The sequence below is a fragment of the Hoplias malabaricus genome, chromosome 18, assembly GCF_029633855.1.
Source record: "Hoplias malabaricus isolate fHopMal1 chromosome 18, fHopMal1.hap1, whole genome shotgun sequence".
NCBI lineage: Eukaryota > Metazoa > Chordata > Actinopteri > Characiformes > Erythrinidae > Hoplias > Hoplias malabaricus.
The window spans coordinates 22416829-22434024 of record NC_089817.1 but is presented as its reverse complement, the minus strand read 5'-3'; the positions used below and the strand labels follow the sequence as shown (position 1 = coordinate 22434024).

Below are 17196 nucleotides of genomic sequence, written 5' to 3'. Positions count from 1 at the left end.
TAAAGACATAACCTGTCTCCCAATCGTGTCCCCCGAGCGAGGCCACCAAACAAACAAACTAAGCCTAATTTTCCTCTTTCCACAATGTGTCCCTACCGCATCTCTCCTCTCTCTGGAACTCGCAGGCACTTCTACTTCCACAGACGGAAACGAAACCTTGATAACCTTCACTCTCTATATCACACATCCACACCCATAACCAATTCCTTCTCAATAGGTCTATGGAACTGTCAGTCTGCAGTAAACAAAGCAGACTTCATCTCCGCCTATGCAAAGCATCTTTCACTAGACATCCTAGCCCTCACTGAGACTTGGATCAAACCGGAAAACAGCGCTACCCCCACTGCTCTCTCCATCAACTACAGATTCTCCCATACGCCACGGCCTGGTAAACGAGGTGGTGGTACGGGGCTGTTGATTTCCAACACATGGAAATATACCCAGTTCGAATCATCAGTCTCATACAGCTCCTTCGAATTCCATGCCATCCTGATGACTGCACCAGTAAAAATGTATGTGGTCATTGTATACCGTCCCCCAGGGCAACTGGGTGATTTCCTAGAAGAACTAGACACGCTGCTTTCATCCATCCCTGAACATGACTGTCCCATGCTCATTCTCGGTGACATGAACATCCACCTTGACACTCCGGCTGCTGCTGACTTCTTCTCTCTGACCCACTCCTTTGAGCTACAGCAGGTATGCACCCCCTCAACTCACAAAGCAGGTAATGCACTTGATCTCATTCTCACCAAACACTGCCTAATTAACTCTGTAAATGTTTCTCCTCTACATCTCTCTGACCATTACTTTATTCAGCTCAATGCTTGTCTCCCTCAGCAACCCACTGTGTCCGCTCCCTCTGTCCCCTTCCGGCGCAATCTCCGCAACCTATCTCCCACCCACTTCTCTGCCCTTGTGACTTCTGCTCTCCCACCCCCCAGCACCTTCTCATCTCTTGAGGTCAATGACGCCACAGAGTCACTCTGCACAACACTGAGCTCCTGCTTAGATCGCCTGTGCCCTCTGACTACCAGACCCGCAAGACCCATGCAGCCCCACCCGTGGCTTACTGACTCCCTTCGATCAATGCGCACTAACCTCAGAGCTGCTGAGAGGAGATGGCGAAAAACAAAAGACCCATCACACCTGACACAACTACAATCCCTGCTCTCAGCCTTCTCAACAAATGTCACCATTGTAAAAAAGAAATTCTACCAAGACAAAATCAACAACACTACTGACACCCGGAAGCTGTTTTCAACCTTCAAGTCTCTGCTGAACCCTCCACCTCCACCCCCTGCAACCAACCTCACCGCTGACGCATTTGCTGACTTCTTCACCAGCAAAGTTGCTGCAATCAGCAGCCGGTTTTCTGACCCTTCTACACAGCCTCCGGCTCCCCCTTCGAATCCTCCTAAACCTACTGCTTCCTTCCCTTCTTTCACTCCTCTCACAGAAGACGAGGTATCAAATCTTCTTAGAGGTGGCCGTCCCACATCCTGTCCACTGGATCCCATTCCTACCACCCTACTGCAAACCATAGCCCCGTCCATTGTGTCTGCAGCCACTCATGTAATCAATTCCTCACTAACCTCTGGAACATTTCCAAACACCTTCAAGCAAGCTCAAGTAAGACCTCTACTCAAAAATCCTGCTCTTGCTCCTTTTATAGTAGAGAACTACCGACCAGTCTCCCTCCTACCCTTCCTGTCTAAAATCATTGAAAGAGCTGTCTTTAAGCAGGCAACAAAATTCCTCTCCCAACATAACCTTGACTCGAACCAATCCGGCTTCAAGAGCGGCCACTCAACGGAAACTGCACTTCTGTCAGTAATGGAAGTTCTTAAAGATGCAAAAGCAACAGGTCAATCCTCAGTTCTCATTCTGCTCGACCTATCAGCAGCATTTGATACGGTCAACCACCACATCTTACTAAACAAACTCAGTGACATGGGCTTCAAGAACAATGCACTCTCCTGGTTTGAGTCTTTTCTCACTGGACGATCCTTCAGGTTGTCATGGCTTGGACAAACATCAGCGCGACACCACCTCACCACAGGTGTGCCCCAAGGCTCAGTGCTGGGACCCCTCCTCTTTGCCTTGTACACCACCTCTCTAGGCCCAATCATACATTCGCACGGCTTCTCCTATCACTGCTATGCAGATGACACACAGCTCTATTTATCCTTTCCTCCAGGAGACACTTCAGTGGCAACTCGAATCTCTGACTGTCTCTCTGACATATCTACATGGATGAAGGAACATCACCTCCAATTGAATTTATCCAAAACTGAACTACTGGTCCTCCCAGCCAAGCAAGCTATTCTCCACAACATCAGCATCAAGCTAGAGTCCCTATCAGTGGCTCCCACCAAGGTTGTAAGAAACCTAGGTGTCATGGTTGATGACCAGCTGACCTTCGCAGATCACGTTACCGCTGTAGCTCGATCATGCCCCTTCTCCCTTTTCAACATAAGGAAGATTAGGCCATACCTAACTCAACATACAACACAGCTCCTCGTTCAGACGTTAGTAATCTCCCGTCTAGACTATTGCAACGCCCTCCTGACAGGTCTTCCGGCCTGTGCTGTGAGACCGCTACAGATGATCCAGAATGCGGCAGCAGGCCTGGTCTTCAACCAACCAAAAAGAGCACATGTCACGCCCCCTATTAGTTGAGCTGCATTGGCTACCCTTAGCTGCTCGCATCAAATTCAAATCACTAATAATGGCCTTCAGAGTATTCACTGGTTCTGCTCCCATCTACCTCAAAACCATCTTAAAACCATACGTTACCGCCCGCCCTCTCCGTTCCTCAAAGGAGCGCCAACTAACACGACCAACCCCCCGTACAGGTCAGTCGAGGCTATTCTCAGCTCTGGTACCATGCTGGTGGAACGAGCTTCCAAGCACTATCAGAGCAACAGAAACCCTCTCTGCATTCAAGAAATCATTGAAAACCCAGCTCTTCCGAGAGTATCTTTTGCACTGAATGTCTTTCTTTAATGCACTTATTACTTCCTGGCATATTGCACTTAATGTAAGGTATTTTGTATAATTTGTGCTGTAGTTCGAATGTTAGATCCTCTTGTGTAAGTCGCTTTGGATAAAAGCGTCTGCCAAATGCATAAATGTAAATGTATTTGTTTTCATTCTAATTTTAGGATTTTTGTTTGTTTGGAGCTCAGAAAAATGGCGTTTTAAATGTAATTTCCTTATTTGCCTAAAACCTTTGCAGAGTATTACATTTTAATATATTTCTGTGACTGCACTATGCAAAAAGTTAAAGGAAAAAAATTTGGAAAACTCCTTGTTTTCATTTGTTGCCTATGAACAGCCTATACTGTTCAGATGGAAAGACTGAACACTACATTTTGGTAAATTGCTGTGAGTGTTTAATGGCATTCACTGATAAGGGCATTAGTGAATTCAGGTACTAATGTTTAATGACAGTTCTGAATAACGAGGCATTCCTACAAATTCAAATTTAAAAGTCCAGCAGTCCAGAGAAAGAAATCCCATTGCTACTGATGTCTGACATTGGGTGAAGGTGACTCATATGGCTGCTTCAATATATAATATTTCACATACAGAGCTTTTCAGTTGTTTTGGGTTAATACAGAAACTGTGTGCAAGACTAATGTGTCAGAAATTGGGTCACTTCAAAGCACCTCAACCTGCACTAATAGGGCAATTAGGGTGTCTGGAATCTTACATATTCAATCAATTGTATGCACAATGAATGTCTAAAATATGTTTCCAACTTTAGGAAGATTCTGGTTTATCTGCATTCACACAGAAATAAAAAACAATATTATGTGCCATACAAATACAGTGATGGTTATTTGAGAGAAATACTTCACCTAAGTGGGGTGCAGGTGCAATGAAGTTGCTGGGGTGATGTGAGGGGTGTCCAAACGGTGCTGAGGGATGTGTAGAACCTTAGAGATAAAAGATTAGCATCATATTTTCGTTGTTCTTTTCCAAACATTTCTAGAATAGCAAGCAACAAACTTAAAAAACATTGTTTACAGTTACTTATAGCTAAATAATTGACAATGTTATTAGGTTTTAAAAAGTGTTCTACATTTTAATCAGTTCATCACAATAATAAACAATTTTTTGAGAAAACCTAGATTTTGTGTATACAACTGATTAGGGCATTTTTTAATGAAATTATATTCTGCCTAAATGACAGAATTCAAAGCATAACAAGGATATTATTCATTAATAAGGATAATATTCATTTATTCATTCATTCATTATCTGTAACCGCTTGTCCAGTTCAGGGTCGCGGTGGGTCCAGAGCCTACCTGGAATCATTGGGCGCAAGGCGGGAATACACCCTGGAGGGGGCGCTAGTCCTTCACTGGGCAACACACACTCACACCTATGGACAATTTTGAGTCGCCAATCCACCTACCAACATGTGTTTTTTTTGGACTGTGGGAGGAAACCGGAGCACCGGAGGAAACCCACGTGGACACGGGGAGAACACCAAAACTCCTCAGAGACAGTCACCCGGAGCAGGAATCGAACCCACAACCTCCAGGTCCCTGGAGCTGTGTGACTGCAATACTACCTGCTGCGCCCCTGTGCCGCCCGGACATTATTATTATTATTATTGTATAATAATAATAATAATAATAAATATGTGAGTAGTCTTTTTAAAAATATTTGACACAATTTAAATTATGGAAGCATGAAAACCTTTGAAGTGGACATGTAAAACTGACAACAAAAGCGGTCTGAATGTTAGATATTGATATTGTGGACAGAAAATACATTCACCAAACATTATTAACACTAATATGTTAATAATATCACTAAACATGATCGTATTTAGGATGTACAGAAAGTACGCTGTACAACAGTAATGAAATTAATGTTCTAGCTTAGACTTGCCTGCTGAGAAAAGTGTAGAAGGTCGTGCCAAGTCATGGGGGTGAGGGATTGCACCAAACAGAGGGGGACCTGGTGGACGACTCAGGAATTCTGGTTTGAGACCAAAGTCCAGCTTATGAGGATCAACCTGCATCTGCTGCTGGAGGATGAAGGGAGAGAGCAAAATGAGGATAAGTACATTTTGTAATGCTTTAATTACATTCCTTCCACTCCAATTTAACTGATCAGAAAAAAAAGTTATTTGTTCAGTAACATTGGCAATCCTTTCATAGATTTAGTGCTAAATGAAAAAAATTGTTTATTAGGACATCACTCATGTTTTGAGAAAAGTAAAATTTATATTAATATTAGCTCTCCAAATTAATTTTGAGTTCTTCATGCTGTTTCATATTACTGTGGGAATTCAACAACTAATAAGAAGTGAAGCATAAAGAAACAAGGTACGTAACAGTAAAACAAAGTGAATTAATGTCATTATTAAAAGTATTTTTGAAATACAATTGTTTTTATTATTGGACTTCTTTCTAGTTTTAAAGTTAAATATTAGTTTTCAATTATATTTACAAAAGTGAAATAAAATTGCTCATTTCAAAAGGTGAACATTTTTCTTTAACATGATGCTTTAAAAAATGTAATTACAAAGTTCCTGCACCTTTAATGTATTTTTCTTTCATGAATACAAAATAGTAAACGGCAAATTATTCAAATTATTTAAATAACTAGTATGCAAATTCATCTTGGTTCAATGGCTATTTTAAACCATTAGTAGCTACCTCACGCCAACAAATATATTCTAAATTCAATCTGATATAATACGCCACTCTTCACTTTTACATACTTGAGTATATTTATTAGATAGATATGAATAGATATTAATACAGAGCTGCAATCTTCCATTTTTGACACCATACCCAGAGATATATATTAATTTCTTTTTACTTTTCCACCCCTGGGAAGCGTATGTACAGGCATAAGAATGTCTAAAATGTGTTTCATTATGAGTGTAGTGTGAATTAGGAGTATAGGCATTTTCTGTATCATCTTCATACTCACCTTTCCTTTCTGTTGGTGGTGATAGATTTGCCAGGCAATATGAACATGCATAGCACACCATTTTCCTGGTTTCTAGGGAAAGGGGATTTTTAAGTAAAATCTTAATGAATTATCATAATAATTTTAAAGCAATTTAAACCCATTTGTTAACTGTAGATACATTTGATTGATACAAACAGTCACAGGTTTAGAATTATTAGTTTGTAAGTATGACTGAAAAACTAGTTTTTGCTTACTTGCAGTTTGCATTGACTTTATATTTTGTTAACTTAAAATGAGAGGAATATTTAATTAAATGGGAAGAGCCATCCACAATTTTATATACATCTATACATAGGGCAGAATACGCTTGATTGATAAGCCTATCTAAGTATTAACAGATAAGTCAGTCTGGGTATATGTTTTTGGATGTTGAGGACACACCATAAGATTTAGGGACTATATGACCCTATAAGTTAAGATTTTGCCTTAATCTGCATTTTGCTCTTGTCCATATTGCATCAAGGTCCCATTTTAGTCTGCATCAAGCAGTAAGCATGAAACATAGGCAATGACACACACCATGGCGTGTCTTTTTTTAAAATAATTCCCAATCCCGCCTTTTTGGCATTAGTCTAAACCTTGAAAATGTGCATGTGCCCTTCATTTACAAAGCAGCTGAACAAGTAACAGTCCAAAGGTATTGAAACATAGAGAGTCATAATGTGAAGATTAACACCAAGAATTGCAATATCCAAAATTGGGTAAAATAAAAGGACATAATATAAGTCCTGGAGATGAAATGAGACATATGAAATCAACACAATTTTAAATCTACAATTATAATAAGGTACAATTATGCTCCCTAATTAAAGTTTCTGAATATATACCTTTAAGTCTAACAGCAACTTTAAGCTTTGATAATGAATCTACTAATCCGTATAATAAGCTTACTGCTGAGCTCAGGGAGATAATTAAAACACAAATTTTGCTGCAGTAAGTGGGCCGTGGTTAGACACCAATAACAACCACTTGCATACTAATGTGCATTTATTTTCAAAATGAATACAGTATATGAACTTATACGTTTTAGAACAGGTACTAACACTGGCAAACTATATATATGTAAATTTAACTGAATGGACACTTACCCTGAGAATGGGTCGGAAAGCATCTGTCAGCTGGGTTGTGGGGTAAGGTGTTGTGGGTGGTGGGGGGTTGACAAAGGTTGTGGAGCAGTTGGGGATTCGGGGGTGAGCAAAGATAGGTACATGGTTAAAATCTGGTCTCATATATTTACTAGAATTTTATTATTGCTTCATGACTACAAATGAAAATAAATAAAATACTAAATTAACCCTTTGTAACAAAAAAAATGTTTTGTTTCTGACTTTGCCTCAATGCTGCCAACAAATTGCGTTGAAAGATGGAACAATTATATTAGACAACTAAACTAGATATTTCAGAATTTTGTGAAACTTTTTCATTTTAAAGTATACTGAGAACTTTATTTTGCATACTTTGATCAACATTGGTTTTTATATTACTGAATCAAAACAAAAGCAAAAAAGTAATTATAATCATACACAAGATATGATGTAAATATCTTATGGCAATCCATTAGAGCTTCACATAGGGCCCACCCCACTCTCTTCCCACCAGCAGCCCCACATAATTTCTATTGTTCCAATCCTACAGCTACACCCTAAGTTTGTTGTGGTCATTTATGATCTGATCAGCAACCAGCTACCATTAACATCTACGTTTACACATTGAACCAATCACATGACTACCCAAACCACCCACTGCATCAATAGCTCTTCAAAGGGGTCATCAGGTAGGCACCTCCCCGCGTCAGTTTCGCTGAATTAAGCTGACACGTCCAGAAGGCTCACCGGTACCTAGCCCCACTGGCACCGTTAGTGCATGCCCAGTCATATTATAATGTAAAAGTAAGAAAGTAAATAAAAATGCATGCCTCTGGATATTATACTACATAACCTACATGTATTTTCTGTACTGTACTGGACTGGGCTGCCAATTCTGTAGCATTCATTAATTAAATGAATTCATTAAGTGTTGAGTCATTCAGTAAGTGTTTAAAAGTGACAGTAATAGAACAAAACTCATACTCTATGGTCTTTTTGAAGAAGTGCGTGAGGGACTGCTCCAGGTCTAGCTGCCACATCTAGAGGATTAGTTGTCTGGAAAACACAGACACAAACACATTTACATGCATAAATATGGATAATGAATTATCCTCATTATTAAATACTGACTATTGATTTACTTAATTTAAAAAAACAAATGTTGTGAAGTGCCAAATATTTACCCTGTGGTACTTAGTAAAGTAAGCTAAATCTGTTGTGTCACAGCATATCATCAATGCTCCAATATTTTACAGCTATTTACCTTGGGCTGAAATGCTCCCTGCAGGGATCCAAATGGTCCCGTGGATGAGAGGACAGGTGGAATTCCAGGCACAGCGGTCGGAAAGGAGTGGAAAAGCTAAGAAAATTCCAGAAAGGAAAGAAAATCAAAGAAATGTGTGGAGTTTGGATAAAAGTGTACAGCTTCAAATATTAGATAGGACAGAGTTTAAAGAGTTCTTAATGTGACTTAATACAAATGAATGACTGAAGCAAAACTGTATGACATCCTAAACTATTATTGATATTATGAATCATCAGCACAGAAACAAGCAATAAGCAAAAAGTATGTGAAATATAAGAAATAATATCTACAATGATCCTGTGAATGTGAGCATGCGAATGCTCTACTACTACAAAGTAAAATCATGCTGCCACTTACACTCTGTCTGTAGAAGGGGTCCACTTTTGTAGGGTATTTATCAAACTGTAGAGAGAAGAAAATAATGGAATATTAGATGTTAGAAAGGAGTTTGTATTTAATTAAAAAAGTACATAAAATATTAAAGTGAATAAATGTGCCTAGACCACTTTAGCTAATTAGACTCATATGGGTAATACCAATCTCATTAAAGTGTATGACCATGAGGATGAGAGTATGCACAGCAAAACCAAAAAAGCCACATACACAGCTTGTTTAAAGTGGATTGAGGGACATTACTTTACTCATACTATTTACTCATACTAAACCTTTATACAGCCATGAGCAAATAGGTCTCAGTGGCCTTTCAGAATTGTGAAATTCAAAAGCCTCTTGAAAATCCTCTGAGTCCACTTAATGTAAGCTAGGAGGACTCTGTGTGGGTTAAGAATTGGCTGCAGGGATGCATGTGACTGTGTGTGTACACAATAATCATCCCAGCTGCCTGCCCCAATCAAAACCTCCTCAAATAAACTCTCATTATGTTCTCAAGGCCTGGTTGGAGCCTAAACAAACTGCTTGGCACCCAGTCCTGCCAAATGTGAATTAACTGCACAAAGAGCATGATCCATTTTTGGCAGCAATTAATTATTATTCCTATAATTCAGTGTCATACAATAACTGTAAAAGATGTACAGGGTAAAACAGTCAATATATACATATATAAGCATTAGTAAGGACAGATAGGAGCATTATTATTAAGTGGTGAGTATCAAAATATTAAAATCACGATATTACAATAAATATAGTACGTTCAAGAAATAAACATAACTTTGCAGTGCTGAAAATGCTGAAATTAGTTAAAATCCCATTGCAAATATTACTAAACTCAGTATGCCACAGCCAAATAGCATCACAGTTAAAATTAAGCAGGTCCAAACAAAGAATAAACCCCATTTGAATATCCCACTGAAAAGTAAGAGAAACCATTATGCAAGTGGTGTTTTTAAGATATTTCATTTTCTTTCTTGTTCAGTTTAGACCATCAGCAAAAATGCTGAAAGAAATTGCATTATTTATTTGCTGATCAAATATGCTTTTGTAGTGGATTTTACGAACACAGAGAAAAAAGGGCTGTAATGCATGGGGCAGCTATCACATCCCCATTCCTTGAAGAAGCTAAGAGGAGAAAGCTAAATGGACCATGGACAGTTCTGCTGAAGCTGCCGTTGACCAGCTGTGCGCATTCAGCCCAGAGGTGTGTCAGCTTGCACAGAAAGAGAGCTAAGCCAAGTACTGGACTGAATAATAAAAGGGCAAGGGCCAGAACGGGCTAACTGTGAAATCAAATCTCTCCCTTTGGAGAGCCACAGTTCGGATGAGGTGACACCTGGTAGATCAATTGTGGCAGATGTTGTTTCCTCATGGCCTATAGACCCAAGAGCTGAGCACTGGTGTGGGGCAATTTGGGGTCACGAATATCTTTCATGAGCTCTGCCAGCTGTCTACTGTCCCAGGTGTCACTGCAACATAGAAATGTTTTGTTTACTACTGTGACACATACACTATAAAAAAGGGCACAGGAAGCCGTCCCTGCATCTGGGAACTGGTATATTCACTTGGCCATGGAAAACATCCCAAATGGTGCTTTTCCACTTCATGGACCCTATGTGACTTGATCTGGCTGGGCTCTTTTGGTTTTAAGACCTGGTCCCTGGAAACGGGTACTTTTATAGTCCAGCCATAAACTCTGAGGTTCTGTTTTAGAGCTTTTCCATCAAGGGACTGGTTCCGTTCCTGATTCTTGTTTTACCCAAACATCTAATATGTCAATAGGAAATAAAAGCAATATACATAAACACTTCCATGATACCATTCTCTACTGCATGTTTTTTCCAATCCCAGTGCCTATTACACAATTTTATCATTCATTCATTATCTGTAAACCACTTATTCAATTCAGGTTCGCGGTGGGTCCAGAGCCTACCTGGAATCATTGGGCACAAGGCGGGAATACACCCTGGAGGGGGTGCCAGTCCTTCACAGGGCCAGACAGATATACACACACATTCACTCACACACTCACACCTACGGACACTTTTGAGTCGCCAATCCACCTGTAACGTGTGTTTTTGGACTGTGGGAGGAAACCGGAGCACCCGGAGGAAACCCACGCGGACACGGGGAGAACACAACAACTCCTCACTGACAGTCACCCGGAGCGGGAATCGAACCCACAACCTCCACAACCTACCTGCTGCGCCACCGTGGCGCCCTACAATTTTATCACAATTTTAATTATCTATTTGTCAACTCCCACCCCAAATCCCACCAATGAGTACCATGACAGATATTTTCTTAAAGTTGTGTCCTACTTATCCTCACATTTGGAGCTGGGGTACGCACCATGGGTGGTGCAGGCGTGGGCATGATGGCGTGGGGGAAAGGTGTAAAGGTGTGTTGATGTGTGTGTTGATGTGTGTGCTGGTGTTGATGCTGATGCTGGTGTTGGTGGAATTCAGTGCGTAGATATGGTGGAGGGCCCAGGGATGCACCACGGTCTGCACTTTGAGAAGCCAGAAAACGTGTGTTCAATTCCTGCCGGAGAAGGTCTTGCTCTGTATGGAATAGAAAAGGGGGAAAAAAAGAGCAAAGTAAAATAAGCCCTGTTTTAAGGAAACAAGTGAACATTCTAAAAGGCAGTTCTTTCATTTAGATGACCCATATGGTCTCAAAGCAATAAATCAAACAAATAATTTTAACCTCACAAGAAACCCTTAGCAAACAATATTTAGTGATTAAGTGATTATCAGTTTTACACAATTGCTGCTCAAATTGCTTTCCAGACCACGAATGAATCCATTAACACTGCATATTACAATATTGCATATTGTACAGGACCAGTGTATTAATGCAAGTGCCATATTCTATGCTGTTATTTGGCCAGGCATCAACAAAAGTGCTCTGAAAAATGGGAAAAAATGATTAGGAAGGCTGACTTCTCAATAAATTGCCTGAAATAATGAACAATACATCACTTTCCCTGCATACAACAGCTGAAAAACAAGAAGCGCATTCAGTTGCAGACAGAAATATTTCCTCCCAAATATATTAAGACTCAGAAATGAATCTCTTTACTGCAGGAACACTGTATAATCTATGTTTACAGTATACTGATAATGTGCTCTATTATCAAACATGTGTATGTTTTAACATTTTCACTTTCATTACGCACTTTTGCATGAAACCTTGAGAATTGCTAATCTTGGTAAAATCACTGACCACTTAAATTACCTCATATCTAATGGCTAATGTGTGGCTGCCATTGCATCATTCAGGTGTTGTACACTGGTGGTGTTTCTGTGCATAACCATAATGGATTTGAAACAAACAAATGACAGTTAGCTTTAGGGGGTTTATTAAAAAAAGGGAAAACAAAACAAAACAATAAAAAAAAAACAATTACCCAAAATTATAATTTGTAAATAAAAACAAATTTTGCATTTGTTGCCTGTAACACTCAGAGAGGTAACAGGTGAGGATATTATGATGGGGTATATAAGAAACATCAATCAAAGGCTCAATCTTTACCAACAAAAACAGATCTTGGCTCAGCACTTTGGGAGAGAATTGTCAAAGTGTTCAAAATTTTTTTTTTCCAATGCAAGATTGCAAAGAATTTAAATATATATATTTATATGTTTTAATATATATATGTATATATCTGTACCACTCCTCATGAGAAAAGCCATATTTAAAGTTGAATATAGTTTTGGATCAATTTCTCCTACTTTTTCCCCTCATTCATTACTGGGCAAGTTATTACATCACTGAGGTCCACATGCTTGCCTACCTAATAGGCAAAGTTGAAAAATTAATAAAGACAATTATGTGGAGGGTGGCAGCTGTTATACCTGAGTAAGTACTTCCAACTGGGTGTCCAGGAACTGGCAGTGTGTTTGAGGTCAGTGGAGGCGGAGGAGGCAAAGCAGCAGGAGGGGCAAACATATTGGGGTGATGAGAATGTGTTGTGGGATGCAGGGAAGGGGGGAAGGAGTGGGGTGCCCTGAGGTTGGCTGGCAGGGGCAGGGAAAAGGGTGATGATTGCCCAGGGGGAACAGCTTGGTGCTGTGGGAGATGAGGGGTAGAAGGCTTCCCTGGTGTACTACTCCGGCTACTGTGAAAGAGATACAGTGTTACCACAGCTAAGGCTAAACAAATAAGACAAACTTATTGGATGGTAATTTGATTTTGATTGTAAATATAAATAAACCCTAATATTGGTTATAACAACATTTGTGTATTAGAAAGTAGTACACATAAATGGGTAGAAACCAAACTACATATTGTTAGCAATATTCTCAAAGTTGTAACTCGATTGTAATCTTTGGCATTACAAACACTCCAATATATGTGGTTTTGTCAAATCAAGAAAACAATATACTGGACAGAGCAATATATTGTTTGTTAATCATTACAGCAATGTTGGCTTTTCGACACTAACAATGCAGTATTTATCAGTATTGAAATCTGTCACTGTTTTGTTTCAAGTGACATATAAGTCAAAATTTATCTGTTTCTTCAAGTTGTTTATTATTTTTATGAAATTGTGGAGATTCTGAAATATGGTATATATTATTCATAAAATATTTAATTCACTACAGTAATTTATATTTACATTAGCAATTTATTATAACAAAGAATTTATACATAATTTATATATAATTTATATAATTAATATATAATTGGAAAAATGAGCATGAAATTTGTAATTAAGAATATAAGTAGCCAGAAATCATCTTATCACTTATTGGCTGAAGCAAACAAACAGCATTACAGTCAAAGATTATTCTAGTAACCCCACAGTTACTTTAATTTTTTTCCCCACTGTATTATAGCGACAGCTTTTCACACAACTCAGCTTCTAAGCCTAGGGGCCAACTTATTATGTCATATTATTTATAGACATGCTGAGCATAAATAATTATACCTGTATGCTGTTATTTGATGCACCCTGTTATGGATGGATTTGCACCATAAACAGTAACATAATTTATAATGCCTACTTTATAGCATTCACGCTATTTAGCTCCAATTTAATTTTACACTCACCTCACACCATTAAAGTTGCAGGCAGAAAGTGGACGTGGGTGGCACCTTGAAGGTGACTGATACTGGATTAGCTGAGTGCGGTTCTGTTGATTGGGTAATGCAGGTGAGGCTGGATGGTGGTGTAATCCTGGATTCGGGGGGAGTCTGTAGTGAGCAGGAGGCCCGGACAGGTGCCGGGGCCTAGTAAGAGGGGCCTGTGAGGCCTGGACCCCAAGTGTGAGAGTCAGATTAGCAGGAGGTGAGGGGTGTTTAAGTGAGTGCTCTGGTTGTGAGAGCTCAGCTTGAACAGGGTTGACAGGTCTGTGTAAGGGCAGGAGGGCTTGGCTGACAGAAGGGTGTTGTAGGTGCGGGAGGTGATGTAGCTTGGGCTGGGCAGAAAGCCCCACAGTATAGGGGGTTGCCAGGGAACTGCCCTGAATTTTCTCCTGGCTACGCTCTAGGCCTGACACTTTGGGCGCAACCAGGCCTTGCAGCTCCTGGCTTGCATTGGTGGTAAGCTTATGAATGCCAAAATCTGGAACACAGAGAGAACAAGAGAAGGAAGAGACAGAGAATGAAAACCAGAAGGAAGCAAGCAAATAAAGGCACAAATAGAACTAGAAAATGAAAATGTAGTTCCTGCAGAAACTGCAGCTCCTTGAATTCCCGAGAAACTCCAGAGTATCAGGTCTGAATATGTCTGGAAGTGCACCTTTCACACATGCAGCACCAAACAGATTTTCTGTGTCAGAGGCATTCTCACAGCAGGAAACGTGCTGCATGTTTTACGTTGCGCCTGTGCAGAGCATGCAGGAGAATTTTCTGGGACATTAGCGGCTCCATTCTCACACAATCTGAATCTGACTTTACTCTGTGGATAAAGGATAAAGTCTTGTAAATTGTAGATGTGTAAAGTGTAAAGTGTAGAAAGTTTCAACTTCTGTATCCAAGGTGGTCACTAAGGTATGTGTATTGTGACTGTTAATATGTGTGTGAGCCCTGTGAAGGACTGGCACCCCCTCCACGGTGTGTTCATGCCTTGCGCCCAATGATTCCAGGTAGGCTCTGGACCCACCACGACCCTGAACTGGATAATGCCTTTTAAAGGTAATGAATGAATGAATGAATATGTGTGTGAGTCTGTGTGTACAGTGTGCGAGTTACTGTTTGAAAAACAGTACAAATGGCCCAGATATCATTTGGAACTGGTCAGCAAGTAGTACACAAAAGCGGTCCACACTTTTCCTCAAATATTGGAAAATCTTCCAATCTAGGCTAAAACATTTCCTGTTCTTCTGAGACTTTGCTTAGCACTGCTCATCTTGCCTTTATGTCTTTAAATTTCTAATTTCTTTTTCTTCTAATTAAAAAAAAATATATATATATATTTACATTATATTTAAAGTTTTGCAATATCATTACTGCACTTAAAAATTTAAGTTTTAATTTCATGTATTTATTTATTTGTTTGTATGTTCAATTTCTGATTCTTATGATAAATGTTATCCTAGGATTTAGTAACTCCTTTGAGGTTAAAAATAACTGCTAGAATGGATATCCCAAGGAGTTATAGTACGCATTAATACAAAGTAAAATATTATTTAGTTAATATGCTGCTATTCAATGGGTGATAGCGGTAACATTTTAGTGCTCCTCCCTATTCTGGCTGCTGGAAATTGTTCATTCTAAGCTTTAACAATGCCTTGGAGGTTTTCAAATGGAATATTACAAGGACTGAAAAACAGCTTAAAGCTTGGCATTACTTCAAAGTAAGATATTATTCAGTTACAGCTGTTTTTCATTTGGTGAAATTGGTTTCTTCCTCAGGGTGCTGGAAATGAGTTTAGTAAGATGTTCTGCCAAGTTTTATCAAAACTTAGAGGTTTTAAAATTTGCTAGCACTTAGTTTTCTGTTTCTTTGCTTCTTCTGATTTAGAAGAAAAATATGACCATGTCATTTATAGTGAGTGTTTCTGATCAAGCCATGTGCCAGTGTGACTCAATCCAGTCAGGGTAGTAACGTTAACAGAATTTAAATCAGTATTTGTAAATCTTGAAGACAGCGAAAACTTCAACTTTGTGTTTCTAAAGAGCAGTCTGCTGGGTGTAAAATGATCAGTGGAATATTTATAATGTTGCATAAGCAGATTCATGAAACTGTGTCATCTGTTTACAAGTGCACTTTGCAGTCTGAGGCGGAGGTTGCAAGATCAGTTAAATATATTAAATAAAACTGGTCCAAGGATTGAGCCTTGTGGGACTCCTTGGGATACAGGTTATTACGAGATCATGCCTTGTTGCTTTGTTTGTCTCTGGTCCTGTTTCCTTTTTTTCCCCATGTACTGTCTTGTCCTTGTGTAGCCACGCCCTTTGACCTAGTTACTCACACCCGTGTTTCCATATGTCCTATAGGCCTTGTATTTCTCCTTTACTCCTATAATTTGGTTTCTAGTTATGTGTCATTTGTGTATTCATATTCCTGTTTGTTATATACAGAATTCCTCCTTTTATTTTGTCTTAGTTCTCTGTTTCTAGTGTGCGTTAAGGTGTCTCAGTATAGTGAGTCTCTATCCTCTTTAGTTGGTTTTCTGTTGTGAGTACTGTTTATTGAAATGAACACCTCTGCACTTACTTTCACCTCCCTTTTATGTGTGTTGCATGACCCAGGTATTAAATCTGATTTGTGGTTACTGAGTGCGCCACATTGTTGAATGTCCAAGATTATTCTGAGCCCATTTCATTGATTCAATGTTAAAGCCAATTAGTTTTCAAGTGTCTTAGAACAAGTGCGTGGTTAACAGTGTTGATAGCTTGTGTTAGATCAATATTAATGGAGGCACAGTGCTTCTTGCTGTCTATGGCCATGTAGAGATAAATATAAACCAATAATGTAGCAGAGATGGTGCTGTGTCTTTGTCTAAAGACAGAATGGTTATTAACAAGGCAGAGTTTTCATACAGAAATTATTTAAGTTGGCTGTTCACTTGCTGCTGTTAGGTGCTGTTAAGCCGGCATCAACTCATGGCAACTCTTTGCATAGTTGTCTTAAAAAGTATCTGGTCTCCCTCCAATGGCTAAAACTCGAAAGTGATTTTGATTTGCTGTAATAATTAAGGCTGGGACAAAACATTTAGACAGTGATATATTGTATAATTTTTGTTACGTGCAATACATGGCATCAAATATCAATAATTTTACTGAAACTCAGGCCCTCTAAACTCCCCGAGACATGTCCTTCAGTTTGACTTACTAGAGTCAATGCTTCATTACTCCACATGGGGGCACTAATCAAATTATACCAAGACATGTTAATGGCAGAAGTTTTCCAATTTATGATACTTTATGGCTGTTTTACAACACTGGAATTATCACACA

The 17196-nt window shown here is 39.3% G+C and overlaps 1 protein-coding gene across 1 annotated transcript in view; it reads right to left on the bottom strand.

Annotated features, from left to right (window-relative positions):
- auts2a (activator of transcription and developmental regulator AUTS2 a) overlaps window positions 1-17196 on the bottom strand; it is a 114362-nt gene that overhangs the window by 7646 nt on the left and 89520 nt on the right. The window contains exons 5-14 of the mRNA XM_066650412.1: window positions 13843-14356; window positions 12645-12907; window positions 11137-11348; window positions 8752-8796; window positions 8353-8448; window positions 8073-8144; window positions 7092-7121; window positions 5962-6033; window positions 4909-5047; window positions 3867-3944 (exon numbers count right to left, since the gene is read on the bottom strand). Of these exons, the coding sequence (XP_066506509.1) occupies window positions 3867-3944; window positions 4909-5047; window positions 5962-6033; window positions 7092-7121; window positions 8073-8144; window positions 8353-8448; window positions 8752-8796; window positions 11137-11348; window positions 12645-12907; window positions 13843-14356 (1521 nt within the window). The remainder of the gene's footprint in view (window positions 1-3866; window positions 3945-4908; window positions 5048-5961; window positions 6034-7091; window positions 7122-8072; window positions 8145-8352; window positions 8449-8751; window positions 8797-11136; window positions 11349-12644; window positions 12908-13842; window positions 14357-17196) is intronic.